This window comes from Curcuma longa, chromosome 1, assembly GCF_044706935.1.
Source record: "Curcuma longa cultivar G26 ecotype Majalengka, Jawa Barat chromosome 1, ITB_CL_G26_1.1, whole genome shotgun sequence".
Taxonomy (NCBI): Eukaryota; Viridiplantae; Streptophyta; class Magnoliopsida; order Zingiberales; family Zingiberaceae; genus Curcuma; species Curcuma longa.
Genome location: NC_133861.1, coordinates 4862786 through 4889258, shown reverse-complemented (window position 1 = coordinate 4889258; position 26473 = coordinate 4862786). Strand labels below are relative to the sequence as shown.

Below are 26473 nucleotides of genomic sequence, written 5' to 3'. Positions count from 1 at the left end.
CTATTAATTTTATTTGTCATAAAGTTAGGTTGACAAGATAATAAAATTAATGGGTAAAACCTCCTCTTACAAATGTTTGAATTAGTATACGTCCACACTATCGTGACATACGAAATTCATGGTGTTTTGAGGTGTTGGTGAATTTAAATTATATTGTTTGAGGAATCAATATTATTTTAAATTCTAAAGTTTTGACCAAATATGTTAATTTGTGATTCTCAGGATTTCATTATGGCTTTCAATCCACTTGCTGTTATTCTAAAAGAAAACAAACTTACTGGTCCAAATTATATTGATTGGAAACGGAACTTGGACATTGTCTTAACTGCTGAAGAGTACAAGTTTGTACTTTTCGAGGTCTGTCCTAGCGTGCCTGATAAGGATTCTAGTGAAGAGGAGATAGAGAGACATAGGAAATGAGTTAAGGCAGATGAGATGACGCGGTGTTACATTTTGGCTTCCATGTCAAATGTGCTGCAACATCAGCATCAGGTCATGCCTACTGCCTATGACATGATGCTCAATCTCAAAGAACTCTTTGGACACCAGAATCGGGCTGCCAGGCAGGAGGCCATGAGAAAGCAGTCTGGACATTGGAAGGTAGACTGTCCTCGTAGAAAAGAGAACAATAAAGGTATATCTTATTCATTAGTTGTTGAAACATGTTTAGTGGTGTTATCTACCGGTACCTGGTGTGTAGATACGGGAGCCACTGATCATGTCTGCAATTCGTTGCAGGGGTTCCAGGAAATCCGACGACTACGTGAAGGGGAGATTACCGTCTACATGGGCAATGCTACGAAAGTGGCGGCTATTGCAGTGGGAGATGTTTATTTATCTTTTGAGAGGAATAAAACTTTGATTTTGAGGGATTGTCTTTACGTACCATGTTTTAGAAAGAATTTAATTTCAGTTTCTAAATTATTTAAGGATGGATATTCTATTTCTTTTGATGACAAAGTTGTTGTCAAGAAAAATAGGGTTATTATCTGTTCTGGTACGTTGGTTGACAATTTATATACTCTTAATCCAATAACTCCCACGATGCAACAAATAGAAATTAATAACACATCTTCTAATTCTAATAAGAGAAAAGAACCTTCGAAAATGAACCAAACATATCTTTGGCATCTAAGGTTGGGTCATATTAACTTGAGTAGGATTCAAAGGTTAATAGCCGATGGACCTTTGGGTTCACTGGTGGTGAAAAATTTTCCAACCTGCGAGTCTTGCTTGGAAGGAAAAATGACCAAGAGGCCTTTTAAGGCAAAGGGGTATAGAGCCAAAGAAGTGTTGGAATTGGTTCATTCTGATTTGTGTGGACCTATGACTATCCAGGCAAGAGGTGGTTTTGAATATTTTATCTCTTTTATAGACGACTATTCGAGATATGAGTACATTTACTTGATGCGCCGCAAGTCTGAGTGCTTTGATAAGTTCAAAGAGTACAAGGCTGATGTGGAGAAACGTCATGGTAAAAGTATCAAGACACTACGATCTGATCGTGGTGGAGAGTACCTCTTAGGAGAGTTTAGGAGTTACTTATCAGAGGCTGGGATTCAATCCCAATTGTCTGCACCTGGTACACCCCAACAGAATGGTGTGGCAGAACGAAGGAATAAGACTCTTATGGAAATGGTTAGATCAATGATGAGTTATTCAGAATTACCGAATTCATTTTGGGGATATGCTCTGGAAACGGCGACGTACATTCTAAACTTGGTACCTTCTAAGTCAGTACCTTCTACTCCCACAGAATTGTGGACTGGGCGTAAGCCTAGTTTGAAACACATTCAGATTTGGGGTAGTCCAGCACATGTGCTGAAGGGAGACGCTGATAAGTTGGAACCACGTACGGAAGTTCGCTTGTTTGTGGGCTATCCTAGAGGAACGAAGGGTGGTTTGTTTTATAGTCCTAAAGATCAGAAGGTCATTGTTAGCACGAATGCCTGATTTTTAGAAGAGAACTATGTAATGAACCACAAGCCCATGAGTAAGATTGTTCTAGAGGAAATAAGAGGAGACACTTCTACTTTAGTACCAACGGTACAAGATACGATACCACAAGTAACTGCATCACGTGTCACAAATGATGCACAATTACAGGTAGTGCCTCGTCGTAGTGGGAGGGTTGTTAGACAACCTGATAGATTCATATTTTTGGGAGAGTCTTCGGACTTGATCCCTGGTGAACATGAAGCTGATCCCTGGACATATGATGAAGCACTCCAAGATAAAGATGCAGCATCTTGGCAAAGTGCAATGAACTCTGAAATAGAATCTATGGATTCTAATCAAGTCTGGGAGCTTGTAGAACCACCAAATGGTGTAAAAGCCATTGGATGTAAATGGGTCTACAAAAGGAAAAGAGGAATAGACGGGAAGGTGGAAACCTTTAAAGCAAGGCTTGTTGCAAAGGGGTATACTCAGAAAGAGGGAATCGATTATGAGGAAACCTTTTCGCCGGTAGTCATGCTTAAGTCTATCCGGATTCTTTTATCTATTGCTGCTCATATGGATTATGAGGTTTGACAAATGGATGTCAAGACAGCTTTCCTTAACGGAAGTCTTGAAGAAAACATCTATATGAAGCAACCAGAGGGATTCATTGCAGAGGGCAAAGAGCATCTTGTATGTAAGCTCAATCGGTCCATTTATGGACTGAAATAAGCTTCGAGATCTTGGAACATCCGATTTGATGAAGTAATCCAGTCTTATGGATTTATTCAATATCCGGATGAGTCTTGTGTATACAAGAAAAGTGACAAAAATGTGGTGATATTTCTTGTACTATACGTAGATGACATTTTGCTCATTGGCAACAATGTCAAAGTGTTGTCAGACGTAAGGGTATGGTTGTCCAAGCAGTTTGATATGAAGGACTTGGGAGAATGTGGACATATTCTTGGGATCAAAGTAATAAGGGATCGCAAGAAAAGGATGTTGTGTTTATCTCAAGCTTCATACATTGATACTATCCTAGCTCGTTTTAGCATGCAAAACTCAAAGAAAGGTTTTCTACCTTTTCGGCATGGAGTACCTTTATCTAAAGAGATGTGTTCTAAGACGTCAAAGGAGATAGAGGAAATGAAAGCAGTTCCTTATGCTTCGGTTGTAGGAAGCTTAATGTATGCAATGCTATGTACGAGATCGAATATCTATTTTGTCGTGGACATGGTTAGTAGATATCAAAGTAACTAGGACAGGGACATTGGACTGCGGTAAAGCATATATTAAAGTACTTGAGAAGGACTAGAGATTATATGCTGGTTTATCAAGCAGATGATTTGCTTCCTGTGGGTTACACAGATTCTGATTTCCAATCAGATAGGGATAATAGTAAATCAACCTCGGGGTATGTGTTTACTTTGGGAGGTGGAGCCATAACATGGAGGAGTGTTAAGCAGAAATGCGTTTCGGACTCCACCATGGCTGAGTATGTAGCAGCCTCTAAGGCAGCCAAAGAACCTGTATAGCTCAGAAACTTTTTGATGGACTTAGAAGTGATCCTGATTTGCCCAAAACTATCACAATTTATTGTGATAATAGTGGTGTAGTAGCAAACTCGAAGGAACCACGAGCCCATAAGGTAAGTAAACACATCGAGCGCAAGTACCACCTGATACGAGACATCGTAAAACGAAGAGAAGTTGTTGTCACCAAGATTACATGAGCAGATAACCTGGTAGATCCTTTCACTAAGGCCCTTTCGGCGAGAGCTTTTGATAGACATGTTGAGGGGATGAGAATCAGATGTATGACAATATTTATGGCAGCATAGTCTTTTAGTATAAGTGGAAGATGAGATTGTTGGGATGTATACTATAAGTCTAGCTTTTTGTATGAACATCTAATTTGAAATGAGAATCACTTTGGTCAAATATTTACATTTTATATTCTTTATATATGTTAATGCAGTTGTCCAATTAATTTATATTGTAGATAACATGGTGTGTGGTGCCACACAGAAGATCATGTTATCAATTCCTTATAAATTATAAATAGTAGCTCACAACCAAGATGGATTGGGACAAACCATTGGAACGGTTGTAGTGTAATTGATATTAGTTTATCTTGACTATAAAATTACACTAGTACACTTTGTGTGTATTGAGCAGGACCGTTTGAGGTTGTTTTTTTATACTGACTATATAAAAGAACAAGACCTCTGTTATTATGGATGTGCGTTCTCTTAATCCCAATATAATAACAAGCACATATACTTAGTATTTATTTCTTTAACTTGTCAAAGGTGAGATTTATTCGTTAAATCAATAGGCCCGATGAGTTGGGAGATAATGCTATTTATATGGTGTGTTGTTGATTATAGAAGGAATCTGTGTCCTAATTATTTAGGCTGATGATGTCCCCTTGAGGAGCTCATAAGGATTATCATGTAAACCCTGCAGGTGGACTTAGTCCGACATGATAATAAAGTTGAGTGGTACTACTCTTGGAATTAGAAGTTAATTAATTGAGTTGTCAGTAACTCATTTAATTAACGGACATACGATATCTTAAACACAGGAAGATTATTGCACTCATAATAAGAAGGAGCCCATATTGTAATATGGGATTGGTGCGGTAGTTCAATAATAACCCTTTAGTGGTATGAATTATTATTGATAGACTTGAGTTGGGTGTTCGGGCCGAACACAGGAAGCCCAAGCCCATCAGGAGGCGTAAACCAATTCCTCCTCTAGGTCCCTGTTGTAGCCTCTAGATAAAGCCTCGTATCCACTCCAACAGAATTCTGTTAATCCTAAACAAAATTCTGTTAATCCTAAACATAATTCTGTTAATTTTGTTATCCAACAAAATTCTGTTAATTCTGTTAATTTTTTCTAAACTTCCTAAGGTGGCAAGGCTATAAAAGGAGGAGAGGGGGTGGTGTTATTGGAATATATAACTCTCCTATTTCCCCCTAGGGTCGATGCCTATCCCCTTGCTTCTCTTCTTGCTAGGGTCGGCGCCCCTATCCCCTTAATTCCTTCTCCTAGAGCCGGCGCCTATTGTTGCTTCCCCTCCTTGATTCTCCCTTAGGGCCAGCGCCCTCCTTGGTTCTCCCTAGGGCCGGCGCCCAAAGCCAAGAAGAAGAGGAGAGGAAGGTGGCGGCTTGGAGAGGAGAGGAAGAGAGGAAGAGAAGAAGAGAGGAAGAGGAGGAGGTGGTGCCTCAACTATAGGTTCTCCCTTCCCTTGTGGCCATCGGTTTGGAAGAAAGGAAAGCAAGGTGGGTGGTTATTCTCTTGGTAGATCGTCGCCCACACGACGTCCAAGAAGTGGAGAGGAATACAACAAAAGATCAAGAGGTCTTCAGGTACAATCAAACATCATTCATACAATCTACAAAGGAAAGGTACAACTAGTTTAATTCCGCTGCGTAGTTAGTTTTTCTTTGTATGGATCTTGAATACCAACACAAGAGGCCAGCGATCTTATGCTTCGATCAAGGTGTGCTTCGATCGGTCAAGAACTTGCTTGATCGATCAAGTACATGTCTGATCGAACGTATGAATTGCTTGGAAAGGTTCTGTCCTTGTACAATTTTTTTTGTCTGGGAGAAATTGAACAGGACGGAATTCCAACGCCTTCAAAAAGAATACCCATAGAACTTGATCCCTCAACCTAAGTGAACATTTGAGGTCAAGGAGAGAATAGTAAAAGGGAACTAGATCTTGTAAGCGCTAAGAGGAAGTTGAAAGGAAAGAAACATACCTATGTAAAATGCCTATATAAACTAATTATTTTGAGTCAATTTAATAAAAATAATTATTAGCAACATTGAGTTTAAATAAATTCATCAAAGATCAAAAGAACTTTTCTTTCAAGACTCCTCAATATGAGTTTTCTAGTATATTTACCTGAATATCTTAGCTTCATTTAATTTCATTCCCACGGGCAATGCCAAAATGATGTGATGAAAATTTATTATTGAGTCGAATATTGAGTTGGTAGGGTTGATGCAGAGGTTTGCTAATGAGGTGGATGCTAAAGTAGGGATGAAGTCCGACTAACAAAATGTTATTCGACTTGGACACTGTAACATGACCTATGCATATACCAGATGAAATAATGTCCCTTTGATGCTTAAGTCAATAAGGTGAATCGAATGATAGAGAATAAGAATAAGAGAAGAAAAAACCCTTTAGTAAAATTTCAGACATCATAACTTAGCATACCAACCTGCCTTAGTATTTATAGGTGAATGTTCAAATAGACCTACAAAGAGATAGTAGAAACAATTTCAAACATTAATCCTATTAATCATAATAGCCACTATTAATGTTAATCATTGTCCATTATTAGTCATTAATAGTGTGTGCCAAGGAAACTCAAAGTGTTTGGAGAAAGGAACTCAAGGAGCTCGGAGCACAATAGAGGGGAGAACTCGAAGTAGGAAGCTTGGATAGCTCCGATTAGGAAGCTTGAAAAGACTCAACTCGAGAAGTCAACCTACAAATATAGATGTACCAACCGTTCGAGAGGTCAGGTTATAGATGTAGATGTACTAACCTAGCTAACTCAGAAGGTCAACCTATAGATGATGTACCAACCCAATCTCAGAGGTTGGCCCCTTGGATTGGATCTTAGAACATGTGATGCCGGCATGGGAAAACCATGTAAACATAACCTACTTATTTTGGGTGTCGTTATTACTAGGGGTATCAACTAACTCTATAAAGTGATAGTAATGGAATAAATCTCGACAAATCTAGAATAGAACCTCATTTTCTAAGAGATAAAATAAGACACAAAGGAGAGAAGCTTAAATGAATGAATCAAAATCTTGATCCAAAGTCTGATATTATTTGGACAGTTGGTCGCAATGAAACCTTGTCAAAACACTCTTATAAACCATGACATTCACTTACATGAGCTAAAAATGATGGTCTAGAGATCAAGATATCCAAGAAAAAAATGAAAAGAAGAAATGAAGAAGATGAATATTATAGAAGAAAAGGCGTAAAGCAAAAGACTCGAATAATAGAAATTCTTGAGTATGGAGTAGGGAAAGGATGTGTGGGATAAGATTCTTAAATCAACAATAGTTTAAAAGGACAATTCCATTAGCAAAAAACTCAATCTTTTAAAATGCATGACGGCTCTTTTTGGCATGGCACAATGTGTGATCGAGTCCACAAAATCAAACAAACTTAGAAGCACTTTATTGTAGCAAAAAATGAAATCCACCACCCCAACAGTGCACACGATCGGTCCCACGACCATCTGTGAGAAGGTAAATCGAGAAGCTATAGTTGGCTACTGTGGGAGAAGATATTTTTCTTGACTTCATCGAGATTCAACCCTTACCCATTGTAGCAATATCTACCCGTAGTAACCAACTCAATCATGTCCGGGGGCAACTTAGAAGCACCCTAGGGTAAGTGAAACATGGTTATATTTAGTTGATATGCATTGAAAATTGATTTTCTTAACCATATAGATAACTATCTTTATGAAGACATAAGCTTGATTCCACCTTGTCTAAAGATCTAAATACTTAGGGCATTCACAATGATATCAAATATATCTGTCAAATATTTATGATTTTCATATTCACATCATCAATTAAATATTTCATTCTTCAAATATCCCAACTTTCATAATAAAATATACCACAAACTAAATATTTAGGAGTCTCACCAATCAAATATTATGAGCCACTGTCATTTTATTAATTTATATTTAAATAAAATTAATTATATTATTTAATTATTCAATTTAATATTAAATAAAATTAATTTAATATTAATATTTTATTTAAATAAAAATAGTACAATATAGAACATATAAATTTTAAAAGAAATAATACAATATATGAATACAAATATTTCATAAATTTAAAATTGAAATAACTAAATATTTTATAGATGATAAATTAGCCATTCACTCATCGTGGTGATATATTTCCAAGATGTGGTCAATCAAATTATGATGAAACTTATGATGCATCTGAATATAACACAACTCAGAATAATTTCTTCGAATGTATTCAGCAAATTCGGTGGTTGAGCCCTGATTCACTATGATAATATTTTGTTCTTCGCGATCCCAAATCGATATTGCATGACCTTCATCTTCCACAGTCATATTGTGTAAAATAATGCATGTATATATGATTTATTTATATTTATCCATAAATTAATATCACCTTGGATCTCTTATAATTGCTCAATGAGCTTAGAGCACCCCAAATGCCCGATTGACATCTTTTCTTGCAACTTCTTGTCTTTCCTTAAATTTCATTCTTTTCAGATCCTGGGGTAGGAAAAACTTTTGATGAAAGTGGCCCATTCCGAATATATATCATCTATTAAGTAGTACCCTTTTATATATTGTGTACTATTCACAATAAAATTAATCTTTGGTGCATTTCCTTTCAAGATATCATTAAAAATAGGTAATTCATTAAACACATTAATATCATTATAAGACCCAACAACTCTAAAAAAGGCATGTCATATTCACAAATCAACTGATGCGACCGCCTCAAGTACAATTATTGGGTAGTCATGATCGTCTCATGTGTACTATGTCCTCCATGCAACCAGACAATTTTGCCAGGCCCAATAAATGCAATCAAGACTTTCTAACATCCTAGAGAAACTGTACCTTTATTCATGCATTTCAAGCCAATGAGTGATCTCAGTTGCATTTCAAGCCAACGAGTTATATGGCTCGTTGTGTCTTCAGGAATGCTTTCTATGTTAGGTTGGTGAGGATCTTAAGACATATTAGAACAAATGAAGAGTTTAGTGGGAGAAAGAGGAGAATATATATGATATGGAGAATTGTGAATGTTTCATCTCCTATTTTTATACCAATTTTGTAATGGCTACTTTGTAACGGTTAGTTTGCCACGGTAAGTTTGTAATGTAGTTTGTAATGGTTAGTTTGCAATGACTAATTTGTAACTACTAGTTTGCAACGACTATTTTTTAACAACTAGTTTATATATAACATTAATAATCGAAAAATAAATTACACAAATACTAAAACACATGATATGAAAACATTAATTACAAACCACATTAAGTTATTAAAATACAAAAACGATAAACCTTAGAAATTACAAACCACATTAAGTTAATAAAATAAACAAATCCACTACATGTTCAATCTTTTCTTCAACTGTTCATATATCGCTAGATGGTTCTGAAGTTGTTCATTTGTCATGTCTTGCATGTCCATTACGAGGAGTTAATGTGCTTGAATGAGTTGGTCCACTTTCCTACTATTATTATACTCTTCCAAATGTCTTATTGATTGTTGCACAACTTGACTCAATTCATCGATTAGACACACTCTTTCTTTGCCTTTCCTTTTTGTTGCCTTTTGTCCGATCTGACGAGATCAGACTTCTCTATCATCCACATCAACAGTTGTGTTAGGATTAGAAGAGTCAGTATGTGCACTTGGTGATTCTGATGTCCTTGCTTTTTTTATAGTTTGTCACCCTAAGGATTGAAGAACATACATCGGACAATCTTTTACAATCCTCCACACATATTTATATTGGAAAGCAGACTTAAAAGTACTCTTGTATTTTTCATAAACCCGCACCATCAAATCTTTATCACTCTATCTGCTTGGTCAATCATTGTACAATTTATTATAGATTTCATTATATCTATTCACGATCTTTTCCACCGAAGCCTAATGTGATTTTGCTTTATCCGTAGTTCTCTTTTTAGCTCTTTTCTCTCGATTAATATTGTAGTATGTCACCATCCATTTTCAAAAAGACTCATTCTTTTGGACATTACCAACTACAAGATTTTCACTCATAATTGTGCAGGTTGTTGCAAGGAGCTTATCATCTCTACTGTTCACATTGTTCGCTTGTTATGATCTCTATTTGATTTGTTGTCCGTCTTGATTGCTTTATCAAAAATAATATTGTTAAACTCTATTTCGGATGAGAATGAAGGAAATTATGAATCGGGGACTGCATGAGGTGTTTTTATTCCTTTATCACCGTCACTTGCATCAACATTAGCCTTTCTCGATTCATTTGATTGAATCCTCGATGATTGAAGTAGATTAATTTCATAAGATGGAGCTTGCATAAAATATTGACTACTTTGTCAATATTCCAAGAGACATGTATAAAACGGAACTCGATGGTCACTATTTGAAAATTTTAGATAATTTTTGAAATTATGCTAATATGGTGGTGGGTATAGAAAAGGTTGAAAATTATGTAGTGTTGTGTGAGAAATAAAAATTGAAGATTGAGAAGATTAAGATGAATTTAAGATTTTTTTCACTTAAATTTTCGTTGATATTTGAAGAATTCAACAAATCTCTAAAATAATGATGGGAATTGTTATTCATTGCTCTCTAAATTTTTGATATATAGTGATTTTTTTTGACAAATAATGGATGAAAATATTATATATATATATATATATATATATATATATATATATATCAAAAATAATGAACGTTGCTCAATGTTTAAAGAATTGAACATTGACTACGTTCTCAATCAAATAATAAAAAATTAAATTGTTGCGTTCAATTAAACGGTTGCTTCATTGAATTTTAAAAAAAAATAAATAACAAACAAAAAAGTTGCAGCAAGCACAAGTAGACTCATAACTCATACTTTTTTATTTTATTTTTTTATAATAATTAAAAATCATCCGGTAAAATTTTTTAGTCCGATGATTTCTAATATCTCGATTTCTATCCCCTTCGCTGAGAGATATTTGAAGTTTGAGGATATTTTCTAATTAATATCTCGATTTCTATCCCCTTCGCTGAGAGATATTTGAAGTTTGAGGGCATTTGAAGCTGCATTTAAGGCCCATATTGACATACTTCTCCAGATGAAGGTTATTCGTCCTAGTAACAGTAGATACAGAACAATGACTTTTATTGTGCAGTCATGCACAACAGTAGATCCTGTTACAGGACAAGAAAAGAAGGGAAAGGAAAGATTGGTCTTTAATTATAAAACTCTGAATGATAATACACACAAAGACCAATATTCATTGCCTGGTATCAACCTAATTCTAAAGAAGATTGGTAATAGTCGGATATTCTCAAAATTTGATCTGAGATATGGTTTTCATCAAGTCATGATGCATCCCGACTCGATACCATGGACAACCTTCTTAGTCCCTCAAAGTTTATTTGAATGACTTGTGATGCCATTTGGCCTAAAGAATGCTCCAGCGGTATTTCAAAGGAAAATGGATAATTGCTTCAAGGGTTGTGAAGACTTTCTGGTAGTCTATGTAGATGATATATTGGTATTCTCTCCATCAGAAGAACTTCATATGGAGGAAGATGAATAGCTCTGGCGTAGGGCGACGCCAGGAGAAGAGGAAGGTGACCGAGCAGAAGCAGGCCCATGAGCCTTGTACTGTTCAGAAAGCCATCTCGGCACCTATAGCAAATCCAATCGCGGCCCAGAAAGCAAGTCCGGCCCGAGTCAATCACAAATCGACAAGGCCGAGGAGACGGCGTTTCCGTTGGCATCCTGTATACAAGAAACGGAAAGCGGCCACGACAGATGCCGTGAAGATTGGTAACGGAGTTGCTGGTCCGTCAGGCAAGAACCAGCGACGGCTCTGTACAGCCAACCGACAAAAGGTTGTACACTAGAGTCAATAATGGAGCGTGGTGGACCTAGATTCTCAGCGCATCCACATGTGTGTGTCGGGCCGATGTATAAATGCCCACTTTTTCTTTTGTCGTGTCGAACAGTGTACCTGAAAAGCATCCAAAGGTGGCCGTCCATGTGTCATACTGTTCAACAGGTGTCCACTTGGATTCTTGGTTTTGTAAAACCAGTGGCGTTCATAGTATTGAGCCCACGGTTTTGTTAAAGCTTCTAGTAAGTGGCGCTGTCCCGCCACTTGTATGTGTCTTGACTTAGGAGAGAAGAAAGAAAGACTTAGGGGAGAAGAAAAGAATCTTCACATGTGACGATGGGGCCCAATGAGCACCCGACATGTGATGATTAATCTTTTCCTATTCAAGGCTTTTCTTTCTCTATTTAAGTCCCCTTGTAATTGGAAGTGAGGAGACGAGCAATTCCCGTGCCCTACTTCCCTCTTGTAAATCAATAGAAGAATTTGTTTTCTCTTTCACTTGTGCCCCCTTCTCTCCAATTGTTCTCTGCCCTAGGTACCGGCTCCATCCTGAACTGAGAACTGAGAGACGATCCCTTTACTTACTGGTATCCAACGATAGAGGAAGATGAATAGCTCTGGCGTAGGGCGACGCCAGGAGAAGAGGAAGGTGACCGAGCAGAAGCAGACCCATGAGCCTTGTACTGTTCAGAAAGCCATCTCGGCACCTACAGCAAATCCAATCGCGGCCCAGAAAGCAAGTCCGGCCCGAGTCAATCACAAATCGACAAGGCCGAGGAGACGGCGTTTCCGTTGGCATCCTGTATACAAGAAACGGAAAGCGGCCATGACAGATGCCGTGAAGATTGGTGACAGAGTTGCTGGTCTGTCAGGCAAGAACCAGCGACGGCTCTGTACAGCCAGCCGACAAAAGGTTGTACACTAGAGTCAATAATGGAGCGTGGTGGACCCAGATTCCCAGCGCATCTACATGTGTGTGTCGGGCCGATGTATAAGTGCCCACTTTTTCTTTTGTCGTGTCGAACAGTGTGCCTGAAAAGCACCCAAAGGTGGCCGTCCATGTGCCATACTGTTCAACAGGGGTCCACTTGGATTCCTGGTTTTGTAAAACCAGTGGCGTTCATAGTATTGAGCCCACGGTTTTGTTAAAGCCCGCCACTTGTATGTGTCTTGATTTAGGAGAGAAGAAAGAAAGACTTAGGGGAGAAGAAAAGAATCTTCACATGTGACGATGGGGCCCAATGAGCACCCGACATGTGATGATTAATCTTTTCCTATTCAAGGCTTTTCTTTCTCTATTTAAGTCTCCTTGTAATTGGAAGTGAGGGACGAGCAATTTCCGTGCCCTACTTCCCTCTTGTAAATCAATAGAAGAATTTGTTTTCTCTTTCACTTGTGCCCTCTTCTTTTCCAATTGTTCTCTGCCCTAGGTACCGGCTCCATCCTGAGCTGAGAACAGAGAGACGATCCCTTTACTTACTGGTATCAGAGCTTGAAAGGAGTCTTGAGGAGGTATGAGCTGTGCAAGGCGCTGTGTGAGCTGCATGTTGCTTGCGAAGAAGTCGTCTGTGTGCGAAGTCTACTGACCACCGAACTCGCCGAAGGACATCAGGTGACAAAAGACGTAACCGCCGTAAGACGCGAGAGGCGCAGCAGGGAGAAGTTGAGTCTCTGAGGTGAAGGCTACGAGAGTAGGCCTTGTTGTGTCAGGAAGTAGCCACCGTCTTCAACGTTGGTAACTACATCAAGCACAAGCCCGTTCAGCTCAACCTTTGTCCGAGATCATCAAGAAGGTATGGAAGGATCATACTATTACTACTCGGATGGTGAAGAACAATTATATGCTTTTAATTATGGGACAAGTGATTTCTACAACGAACAAGCATCTATCGAGGTCTGGAGCGACCCCGACTACGATGAGGGAAGAAGTGAGGATTATGGTGAAAATCCTTACGAAGGCTCGTCTCCACAGCAACCAGTCTGGGGTTGTTGTGCATGTGAAGCATCATCCTCATCTGACGAAGTACAGTCCCAGCCCGACTGTCCTTGCCAGAACGCTTCACCCACTGGATCAGAAGGTGTTTCCCCGCACTCTGCATCCGAAAGTCGCACCTCGTCCGATTGGGAAACGGATGATGGCAACAACTCAGTGGCTAGCGAAGAATCAGGTACATCTCACTCTGGTTCCACTGATCATACTGACTCATGCAGGACCTCCGAATCATCCTCATCATGGGAAACTGCATCTACTGAGGAGTCAGAATCTTCATGGGAGACAGCCACGATCTGCTCCTGTGAAGCAGCCGATGAGTCTACAGCATGCCAACGCTGTCGACAGGCTGTCTATGCTACAAGATGGGACGATGAACCGCCGACTAATCCCGACTGTTCCCGACAAGTAAATGGATGTCCCATCCATTTTTCGAAAGGTGGTGGGGGAAGTGGTAGCCTAGTGCCACTGCCGCCTTCTGCATCTCTTCCACGAGCGCTATCGGCTTACCAACGATGGAGGAAGATGAATAGCTCTGGCGTAGGGCGACGCTAGGAGAAGAGGAAGGTGACCGAGCAGAAGCAGGCCCATGAGCCTTGTACTATTCAGAAAGCCATCTCGGCACCTACAGCAAATCCAATCGCGGCCCAGAAAGCAAGTCCAGCCCGAGTCAATCACAAATCGACAAGGCCGAGGAGACGGCGTTTCCGTTGGCATCCTGTATACAAGAAACGGAGAGCGGCCACGACAGATGCCGTGAAGATTGGTGACGGAGTTGCTGGTCCGTCAGGCAAGAACCAGCGACGGCTCCGTACAGCCAGCCGACAAAAGGTTGTACACTAGAGTCAATAATGGAGCGTGGTGGACCCAGATTCCCAGCTCATCCACATGTGTGTGTCGGGCCGATGTATAAGTGCCCACTTTTTCTTTTGTCGTGTCGACAGTGTGCCTGAAAAGCACCCAAAGGTGGCCGTCCATGTGCCATACTGTTCAACAGGGGTCCACTTGGATTCCTGGTTTTGTAAAACTAGTGGCGTTCATACTAGTAAGTAAAGGGATCGTCTCTCAGTTCTCAGCTCAGGATGGAGCCGGTACCTAGGGCAGAGAACAATTGGAGAGAAGGGGACACAAGTGAAAGAGAAAACAAATTCTTCTATTGATTTATAAGAGGGAAGTAGGGCACTTCTATTGATTTACAAGGGAATTGCTCGTCTCCTCACTTCCAATTACAAGGGGACTTAAATAGAGAAAGAAAAGCCTTGAATAGGAAAAGATTAATCATCACATGTCGGGTGCTCATTGGGCCCCGTCGTCACATGTGAAGATTCTTTTCTTCTCCCCTAAGTCTTTCTTTCTTCTCTCCTAAGTCAAGACACAAGTGGAGGGACAAGCCACTTACAAAAACTTAACAAAACAAGTTACTAGAGCTTTAACAAAACCGTGGGCTCAATACTATGAGCGCCACTGGTTTTACAAAACCAGGAATCCAAGTGGACCCCTGTTGAACAGTATGGCACATGGACGGCCACCTTTGGGTGCTTTTCAGGCACACTGTTCGACACGACAAAAGAAAAAGTGGGCACTTATACATCGGCCCGACACACACATGTGGATGCGCTGGGAATCTGGGTCCACCACGCTCCATTATTGACTTTAGTGTACAACCTTTTGTCGGCTGGCTGTACGGAGCCGTCGCTAGTTCTTGCCTGACGGACCAGCAACTCCGTCACCAATCTTCACGGCATCTGTCGTGGCCGCTTTTCGTTTCTTGTATACAGGATGCCAACGGAAATGCCGTCTCCTCGGCCTTGTCGATTTGTGATTGACTCGGGCCGGACTTGCTTTCTGGGCCGCGATTGGATTTGTAACGCCCGTCCTTACTTATACCATATCAGAGTCTTACGACGGACGTCACAGTTACTTGGGTTACTTTTTTTTTTCTTACATACTTATAAAATACATCACATATAAGGATTCTAATATTGCAGCGGAAACATTTTATCATATTAGAAATCCATATGCGACACTTAACACCTATTAAAAGCATGCAAATATTGTCTAAGAATTTTGAGTTCAATCATAAACCACATAGCATCATAGTCTTAAACAATAGTAAATACTTTAACGTTTAGCATGCGGTGCTTAATTTCATTCCGTCGTTATGGTACCACCACACACATCTTTATTGGCCTTGTCCAGCTGCTTCCCGTTCCCTAACGACCTTGATGAGGTTCTGCAACATGAGAAAGAAAGACTGTAAGCACAAGGCTTAGTAAGCTCCTTTCCTACTCACCAAAACCAAGTCGTTAATCCGAGCATATACAAATCATGTAGTAAAAGCAAGCATAAACATTAGCATACCATTTCATAAACATTGAGCACAATTAATTTCCTTTAACTTTACCTTGTCATAATATGCATAAGTGTAATGCACATGCTTTGAAAACTTATTACATAAATAAGTGAAATTAATCATCTTTCATTCTTTAGGGATCCCTTGGCTTTGTACCCATTCATCTTTTGCGCGCCATTCCAAATAGTACGAGGTTGCAAGTCTCGACTATTCGGTTACTAGGTCTTTTGTCTTTCGACCTAGAGCCATTCCTTAGGTGGCTAACCCTTGGATCCCTTTCGGGTTCCGGTACAAGCCTTCATTAAAATAAATTTAATGCATATACATTTCTTTTATCATTTCATTATGAATATCCCCTTCTTATCATTTCATCGTATCATCATTCATACATGATGAACATTGGGACATCATTTCATGTGGTAAGTTATAACATATCATAATTATCATCTTATGTCATTAACATGAGATAAACTCACGTCATGAACCTTTTATAATAGTTATCCACATGAATGCCTTTGTTTAATTAGGACCTTACATTTTTCCTTAGCGTTAAGCGATCTCCTTATGGGTTACCTTTTTCCTTAGGTCCTGTCGTCTCTTATTACTAAGAGTGTAACAAGTGACTAAGGTTCCCCATTTATGAGTTGATCGCATAAGAACTCTAGACCCGACCAAGTCCCTAATTTCTTAAGGTTGGTCGAATCGTCTCGGAGTCCCCTTTTGGTTCTTTACCTTCCTTAAATACCCTTTCCTATTTTAACTTCTTACGAGAGTCTCAAGTCATGTTGAAGTCCTATTAGCATAGGTCCACCATCACTTGAGTCTCTTACCTAGGTTGGCCGACCCTCACAAGGTTGGACCTTGAGATAGGTTTAGCCATTGGGGTCCTAGGTTCTTGTTTAAGGTTTCCTTATTTGTTAGAGTCATGAGTTAGGAATCGAACCACCATTAGCCTTGTGACCCTATAGTGGCCGAACCTCATCACTCCCAAAAATCCTTTAATAAACCTTAATTTAGTTACCCATTCCTTTATATCTTGTTAAACATTCCTTTTATAGCATTCCGACACCTTTCCTAATTTGAACTTCGATCCAAATCATGGTTAAAGGTGTTGGCCGAATATTACTTTTCTTTCCTAAACATGGATTCAACTTTTCTAAAAATACCTAATCCGGTGCATGGAGCATGAATCATATTTCTAGCCATTGTTAGGTTTTAGCATTACATAAACATACCATAAAAGTCATTGTATATAAAAACTTTCCATATATGTCATGTCTTATGATTCTTTCCAATTATGGCATGTAATCGAACTCTTAAAATTTCTAACATGGATAATCAAGAACTTAAGGATTCTATAGCATGAATTTTCCATTTTTAGCACATGGTAAAAACTAAGTTCTTTAACATACAAGTTTCCATAAATGGCATAAAAACAATTTATGCGACATGCTTTTGGATCCTAGTCCTTTCTTCGTGTTTGAACATTAAAATTAGTATTTCTTATATTTATCATGAATATTACCAAAAATACAAGAAATTCCATAACAATCGTAGCTAACATGTTGCAGGGTGAGGGAGTCTTACACTGTCCTTTAGTTTCCTAAAATACCGATGAACCGTTCGTTATTTTCTTCGCGTCCTTTCCTTCTTCTTTCCGAGCCCTTCTTGCCTCTTGGTGTTGTCCCCTTATTTTGACAACAAAACCATGAGCTTTTCCTCCTTTAACATATTCGGCCATATATGGAAAGAAAAGAAAACGACGACTAACGAAAATAACTTCGACACTCCCTTACCGACGAATTTCCTAGTGTCCTCGTCTTGTTGTCTTTCCCTTGCTTGGTTGGACCGCCGGCCCTTTGTCCTCCTTGGAGAGTTTCGGCCACAAGAAGAGGAGGAGGTGAAGAGAAGGTTCGGTCACATAGAAAACAAGAAGAGATGGAGAGAAAAACCCAAAGAGGTTAACCCTTACCAATCCCTTGCCTTGATCCTTCTCTTCTCTTGTTTCTTCTTCTTCTTGGCCGCCGGCCACTTGAGGTTTCTTGGGGGTTTCGGTCACAAGGGAGAGGAGAGAAGGAGTTGGCGTGGGAAAGAATAAGAGGAGAGGGAGAGGGTTTAGTTATATAAGTGGAGGGAGCCATGAGGTGGCAAGTTTCCTTGTATTCTCCTCCTTATTTGGTATAGAATTTCCCTCCTAACTCTTTCCTTATTCTTTCCTCTTCTCCTTGGCCGACCACCCTTCTCTTCCCCCCTCTTGTTCGAATTTTTATTATCCCCTTCCCTCAATAAGGTTCGGCCAAGACCCATAAGGAAAGAAGAATCCAATCCGAGGAGAAAGGAATCTGCTGATTTAATTATTTTTCTGAACTTTCCATTCGTGGAGATCTTTATTCCTTATTCTTCGAAATCTTTAAATTTCGAATTGGTTTTCCCATCTTAATAATTTCGGCCATGACTCCTCCAATTAAGGAAATAAAATAAAAATAATAATTTCTGAGGAGAAAGGAAAATTCAGCCGCAGAAATTATTTCTAAACTTACCAATTAAGGAGATCTTTTCCTATTCTTTATTTATTCGAATTTTATCTTTCGAATTTCCTTCCCTTTCTTGAAATTTCGGCCATGACTATCAATCAAGATAAATCTTGATTGATTTATTAAAATACCGTAGAGAGGAATAATTATATACTGCCTTATATACCCCTATTTCCCTTTATCCTTACATTTACATTTATTTCTCTATGTGTCTCTAACAAGATAACTTGCTAGCACATTTGGTTAAATCATGCTTCTACTAGGCTTGCCATTCATGAGGTCCAGGGATCAATCCCCAGCTCCTCCATTAATTTTCTTTCATTTTACCTTTTTGCAAGCCCACATGAAATTAACCCATTAAATCATTAAGACACATATAGAAATTAAATTCCTTGGGAGCAATTATTCATTATCTCATTATCTTATTATCCAAGAATTATTTATGGAAAAATTGCGGGTATTACCTCTCGTAGCCTTCACCTCAGAGACTCAACTTCTCCCTGCTGCGCCTCTCGCGTCTTACGGCGGTTACGTCTTTTGTCACCTGATGTCATTCGGCGAGTTCGGCGGTCAGTAGACTTCGCACACAGACGACTTCTTCGCAAGCAACATGCAGCTCACACAGCGCCTTGCACAGCTCATACCTCCTCAAGACTCCTTTCAAGCTCTAATACCAGTAAGTAAAGGGATCGTCTCTCAGTTCTCAGCTCAGGATGGAGCCGGTACCTAGGGCAGAGAACAATTGGAGAGAAGGGGGCACAAGTGAAAGAGAAAACAAATTCTTCTATTGATTTACAAGAGGGAAGTAGGGCACGGGAATTGCTCGTCTCCTCACTTCCAATTACAAGGGGACTTAAATAGAGAAAGAAAAGCCTTGAATAGGAAAAGATTAATCATCACATGTCGGGTGCTCATTGGGCCCCATCGTCACATGTGAAGATTCTTTTCTTCTCCCCTAAGTCTTATGGCTGAAGCTCATGGGCCTGCTTCTGCTCGGTCAGCAGGACAAGCCGATAGCGCTCATGGAAGAGATGCACGGCAGTGGCACTAGGCTACCACTTTAATCTGCCCTACCCGAAGCCCTAAGGAGTTTGAGTGCCAGAGTGTTCTTAGAGTGTGAGTTCAAGTGCTTCAAAAGCCTATACTCACGATCCTTTGTAAAATTTCCACCATATGCAATAAAGTAAAGTTTATGGTATCAGAGCTTGGTTTCTAAAGATGTTTTCTGGCTAAATTCGTAAAGGTATTCTGGGAAGGCATCCGAAGGTAATGATTTCTAATCACGAAGTTGTTTTACTAATCTGGAAAATATTTAAGGCATAATTTGTATTAATTACTTGTTTCACAAACCCTATATTGAGCCGGTACTCTGTTTTAGTAAGGAAGAAGAGAGGCCAGGGAGCCAAAAGTTGCCTGAACGAAATTGTGCTGGTAGCTTGAAGGGTACGTGAAATTTGATAATTAATAAGAAAAATGTCCTTAAATGTCTGAAAGATTTGAAAGAACAATTAGGGATTGGTATCAAAACTCTAGGACGGCCAACCTAGAATATCTTAACCTAGAAACCAAAGTTTCACTTAAAGGACTTTCTAATAATCTGGACGTCTTATATGATAGACTTTCTTTACATGCTTATATTTCAACCAAGGAGTTTCATGTGTTGCTGGATTCTTTAAGGCAGAACCATATTGAAGTTACTGAATCCTTAACAGAAGCCTTAAAACTTCAGAAGAAACTACAAGGGGCTGTATTAGATCTGCAAAAAGAATTATTAATAAGCAAACCTCTAACAGTTTCGGATATTAAAGGTTTGGTGCAGGAGATTTCTCGACAACCAAAGTTGATAGAAGATCAAGCTTTTAATCTAATCAAAGAAGTCAGACTGCAGGTTGGAAGAATTGAGGAAGTGGTACAAGAGGTCAAAAGAAGAGTTTCATGAGCTCAGCTCCACCACCAGGAGCAGCTCCACCTTCCTCCTCAGCTGAAGAATACGAGAAAGCTTTGCAGGTTACTCAAAGAATTAGTGCACCAGCCTTGGGTTTTGTGGTAGCTGCACACGCCACAAACAGTGATATAAATCGACAGAACAATACAATAATCGAGCTTTTATTAACTATAAACACAAAGCTTGATTTACTGCTTAAAAAGCCAATTGTATCTGACGTATCTACACAGGTTGCGGATATTACAAAACAATTGAAGGGGTTATCACTCGGAGTCAAACCAGTATCAAAGAAGGAGCCTTTCTTTGTTTACAAAGATCCATTGAAAATATTCAAAGAAGAAAAAGAGAAGTTGAAGAAAATATCTGAAGATGGCGAACAGACCTAGGCCCTCTATTTCAGAAAGAGCACAAACGGAGGTCTCGCAACCAATAACCTCAGCACAAGAAGATCAGATACGTGATTATCGCAGAATGGCAAGACTGCGATATCAAGCACAGCAGAGAATACCTGGAACCAGAAATGGACCCAGGACTCTTGAAAGTCAGCTTAATCCTGATGCTGAACTAGAACTGTCACAAAGAAGACGAGCATCACTAGTGCCGGCAGAAACATTATACAGTATAAATTGGACTGAACCAAGGCACAGAGTTTATCAACATTATTCTGAAGTAAGAATGTTGGTAACAGATTCACAGCAAAATTTACCTCTGATCAATCAAGAGAGTTATAATAGACTCAGAAGGGAAGGTATGCAGATTATTCATTTGGGTTTAGTAATGATTAGAGTGCATGCCCTTCATCGCAGAAATGCAGGGACTAATGCTTTAATAGTCCTAAGAGACACAAGATGGAGGGATGATCGTTCGATCATCGGGACTATGGAAATCGACCTTTCAGGAGGTACGCAGCTGGTCTATATAGCTCCAAATATATTAATCAGTATTGAAGACTTTTTCCATCATATAGAACTAGCCGTTCAAACTCACGGCTATGAAGACTGGAATGCTGCAGAAAGCAATTTACTAATTACCAGGGGTTTAATTGCAAGGTTAACGAATACCAGCCATGCTGGATTTCGTTATAATATTCAAAATGTTACTGATTATCTTGCTAGTAATGGTATTCGTGCAGTACCAGCTTCACCAAGAACTACTGCAGAATTACAGGGCATGAGGTGGATCCTTAAACCACCAGAGGCACCTCAAATTCGCAATCCAGAGGCGGTAAGAACAACAAACCTAATGGATGGATCTATAACCTTGGCTTTTTCAGGATATCATTCCACAGGAAATCCTAAGCCAAGAAGAATGAATGAGATGGACATTGAAGATTCAAAGGAAGAAGTTCCAGAGGAAGAATTTGCGGCCGTTCTACTTGAAGAAGAAATACCAGATGAATGGGATGGCTGGGCTAAAGCTGAAGAAAAAAGAAGAAAGAATATTCGGAAGACTTCCAAAAATTCACCCAGATGGGATACTTTGGGAGAATGCAGCGGCAAGTATGATTACTATGTGGATTACTCTACTCCTGAAAGACCACCAGAGTATTATCTCCCTATCACCCCAACCGGATGGGATGATCCACCACCTGAAGGCTGGGAATATGAAGAACCTTCTGATAAGAAGAAAAGCAAAGAAGATGATCCACCACCTGAAGGATGGGAGTACGAGGAGCCTTCAAAGAAAAAAAGAAGAAATTCCCTTGCTATGGATGGATCAGCGAAAGTGAAGAAGAAGAGTGTGCTTTACCTAGTATATGGGAAGATACACCTTGGGAAGATGACCCAGAATGGGACTTGGATGAACTACCAACTCCAGATTTTCAAAATACTGAAAATACCCCAATTCAATATGAAGAAGATGAAGAAGACTTAGGTATGCATTTCCTAGGTCTTACAGAACAAGAAATGGATTATCCTATTTTTGTGCAGGAAGAACAAGGGGTACAGCTGAATCAAGAACCAAATTGGGAAAGTACTGATACGGAGTCAGATTTATATTGGCAACAAGTTGTGGAACACGTGGAACAAATTGAGACGCAGCTCCAAGCTCAACAGCAGATAATTCCGGAGCATCATACAATTCCTAGGGAAAATGGGTATTATAACCCAATTCCACAGGAATCATTTATTTTTGAGGAATTCTTACAACGGCTGGAGGAACCTCATAGTGAAGGTGAATTAGTTAATCAAACTAATAATAATCTGCCTTTACAGGCAACGCAGAATGAGGATCCAGAGCAAGAAGCAGCGCATGTCACTACCCAGGAGGAAATTTTAGAGCAATTAGAAAAGATGGACTATCCAATAATGCGTTCCTTGATGAATACGGAGAAGGCTTTATCGTCATCTGCAATTTCAGCCTACAACCCTCCAACAGAACCATTAATGGGGCAAATCAATTACCCACCAGCACAATCATCACAGTCGCCATATGAACCACCAACAGGGGTTCAGTGGTCAGGTAATTATAAGGGTAAGAGAGTTTATCAGCAACCTTGGGTTTTACCTTCTGCACAACAATCAACCGGGGTAATCTTAGTATTACCAGATGATATTGGACAATATGCTGATGTTATTTCTAGGTGGGAATCTATTACTAATAACTTGGTCAATGAAAGAACCTGGGCAGATAATAAACAGAAAGTACAATTTATTGAGAATCTCTTGGGAGAAACGGAAAAAAAAATGTGGATCCAGTGGCGAATGGTCTATGCCAGAGAATATGAGGAGCTTGTACAAATGGCAGGAGAAACACAGAATATTTTGTCAGCCATCAGAAGAATGGTATTACTAGAAGATCCTTATCAAGGCTCAACAATGGAACAAGATCAGGCTTATGCAGATATTGAGCGACTGCATTGCTCAAGTATGAAAGATATTTTCAATTATCTTAATGACTTTAAAAATCTTGCAGCAAATTCTGGAAGGGCCTTTCTTAATCCAGAGCTATCTGATAAGATATTCAAAAAGATGCCAGCCATAATTGGTACCGAAATAGAAAAAGCATTTAAAGCAAAATACCCAGCTAATCAGGTAGGTATTTTGCCAAGAGTACATTTTTCATACCAATATTTGGCTAATATTTGTAAGAATGCAGTCATTCAAAAAACTGTCAAAGACCTGGCTTTTTGTAGTAAGATCCCAATACCAGGATATTATAAAGGACCACAAAAGAGGTATGGACTTCGGAAGTCAAAAACTTACAAAGGAAAACCTCATGACACGCATGTTAGGGTTTTTAAACGAAAAAAATTTGAGCAACAAAAGAAGTGTAAATGTTTTATTTGTGGTGAGCCAGGACACTTTGCCAGAGACTGTAAACGGAAGACTGGTAACATTGTTAGAGCTGCAGTAGTAGATCAACTTGATTTACCAAGTGATTATGATATTTTATCAGTTGATCTAAATGAACCAGATTCTGACGCAATTTGCAGCTACTCTGAAGGAGAAATGGGACCAGTAAATTATGCAAAACTGGTACTTGAAGATACCCCATGGAAGGCTTCAGAAACTATTTTCATGATGGGACCAGAAGACTGTGGATGGAGATCACAGGTATTTGTTGGTGATATTATGAAAAACTGCAAGCATTGCTGGCAGGAAAACCAACCGATTTCTGAAGGGAGGTATCTATATTGCACTTTTTGTAAGATGATAACCACTGATACTATGAGATTACACTGTCTTATTTGTCATATGACATGTTGTCCATCATGTTCTAAGTTTTATCTAGACAAAGCAATCACATATCAAGAGCCAACACTTGTTCCACCGTATGAAAAAGAAACAGATATGGTACAAGAACTTCTTAATTATACCCAGTATTTAAAGGCTGCTCTTGACAAAGAAAGAAAAGGTAAGTCAGTTTCTATAACTGACTTGGAACGAGAATTTCAGGAACTTTTGCCGAGTGAAGCAGTGGTGGAGCCACAGAAGAATTTGGCGCAGCCGTCAGCGTCAGATGAATTTTTCAAAATTCGGAGATTGACTCCTACGGCAAAACTTCCTATACGGAGAACTGCTGGTGCTGCAGGATATGATATCTTTCTTGATGAAGAAATCAGTATACCAGCAAGAATGCAAGCATTGGCACGGACAGGCATTGCAATGGAATTTTCCAGTAAATTCTATGCAAGATTAGCACCTCGATCGGGTGCAGCACTCAAAATGATGATAGGAATTGGTGCGGGAGTAATTGATTCAGACTTCCGAGGAGAAGTACGTATTCTAATTCAAAATCATTCTGATACAATTATTCTATTGGAAAAAGGCTCTTGTGTAGCACAGGTGATTCTTGAAAAAATTATAACACCACGGATTACTGAGGTAACAACTCTGGGAGAAACTGAACGAGGAGAAGGATCCTTTGGTTCGACTGAAGATTACTCCCCGATGGCACAGGAATTCTCCTTTTTGGCTCCGGTAAAATCCTTAATCAATAAACTTTATAATATGGAAATTATTTTTCATATACCAGGAGCCCCTGATACCAAAATTAGAGCAATACTAGACACGGGAGCAACTACATGTTGTATTTGCAAGGAAGCTCTACCAGAGGAAGCCTTTGAGCCACTTAATTACAAAGTGGTTTTCTCGGGCATTAATTCTCAACAGGAAACATCCATGAAAGTTAAAAATGGTCTGATGAGCATTGGTATTCATAAATTCAGGATTCCTTTCACTTATCAATTAAGGATGAATTTAAAGGATGGAATCCAAATGTTATTGGGTTGCAACTTTATCAGATCTATGGCTGGTGGACTTCGTATAGAAGGTACAGAGGTAACCTTTTATCCGCAACTCTCATCTTTTGCTCAAGTGCTCGAGTCATAGCCCAACATTCAGCGCCATATAACATGGCAGGTCTAATTGCCGTTTTATAGAACTTTCCTTTAAGTTTTAGAGGCACTTTACGATCACATAAAACACCTGATGCTCTCCTCCACTTCAACCATCCTGTTTGTATTCTATGTAAGACATCTCTCTCAATCCCTCCATCGGCTTGCAAAAATGATCCTAAATATTTAAAACTCTCAGTTCCAGACAACTCATCATCTCCTATTTTAATACTTGTCTCATTACGTTCAATATTGCTAAACTTAAATTCCATATATTCTGTCTTTACTCTACTAAGCCTAAAACCTTTCTCTTCTAGTGTTTCTCGTCAAGATTCTAATTTAGCATTTACTCCCTCACGTGTCTCATCTACCAATACAATATCATCTGCAAACAACATGCACCATGGTACGGTATCTTGAATGTGTCCAGTAAGTTCATCCATGATTAGTGTAAAAAGATAAGGAATTGCTTAGAGCTGACCCTTGATGTAACCCTATCTTTATTGGAAATGCTTCAGTTAATCCGCCTGAAGTCTTCACTCTAGTCGTTACTTCCTCATACATATCCTTAATTAGGTCAATATATACTACGCTAACACCCCTCTTTTCTAAAATTCTCCATATAATTTCCCTTGGGACTCTATCATAAGCTTTTTCTAAATCAACAAATATCATATGTAGATCTTGCTTTTGTCCACGATACTTTTCAATTAGTTGCCTGAGAAGATGTATAGCTTCTATTGTCGACCTACCAGACATAAACCCAAATTGATTTTCGGTGACCATAGTCTCTTTCCTTAATCGTTTTTCTATTACTCTTTCCCAAAGTTTCATGGTATGACTCATTAATTTAATGCCCCTATAATTTGCACAATTTCCAACTATTAAGTCCACAATTGATGCTGAAATATATACGCCTGTATGGAAGCCCTTTCAGCAATGAAAATACACTATTTGGACAAAAAGGAGATTACATTAAGAACTGATTGTCAAGCCATAATCAAGTTCTTCAACAAGACGGTCAACAACAAGCCATCTCGGGTAAGGTGGATAATGTTTTTAGATTATATGACAGGTACCGGCGTGGAAATAAAGCTGGAACATATTGAAGGCTCCAATAATGAACTGGCGGACGCCTTATCTTCGACTTGTTCACCACTTGATGATAGCAGTCGCAATTCCTGAAGATCAAATCGCCCTGTTCC

General features: G+C 39.2%; 1 protein-coding gene across 1 annotated transcript; it reads left to right on the top strand.

Moving 5' to 3' along the window:
- The first annotated feature begins 20884 nt into the window (after positions 1-20884).
- LOC141822867 (uncharacterized) lies at positions 20885-26453 on the top strand. The gene is made up of 10 exons (XM_074710176.1): positions 20885-21796; positions 21878-22022; positions 22160-22995; positions 23075-23195; positions 23345-23463; positions 23528-23606; positions 23729-23985; positions 24328-24852; positions 25101-25212; positions 26344-26453. Exons 1-10 carry the CDS (start codon positions 20900-20902, stop codon positions 26451-26453), a joined length of 3201 nt encoding a protein of 1066 aa, XP_074566277.1. The 5' UTR covers positions 20885-20899.
- Positions 26454-26473: the final 20 nt, after the last annotated feature.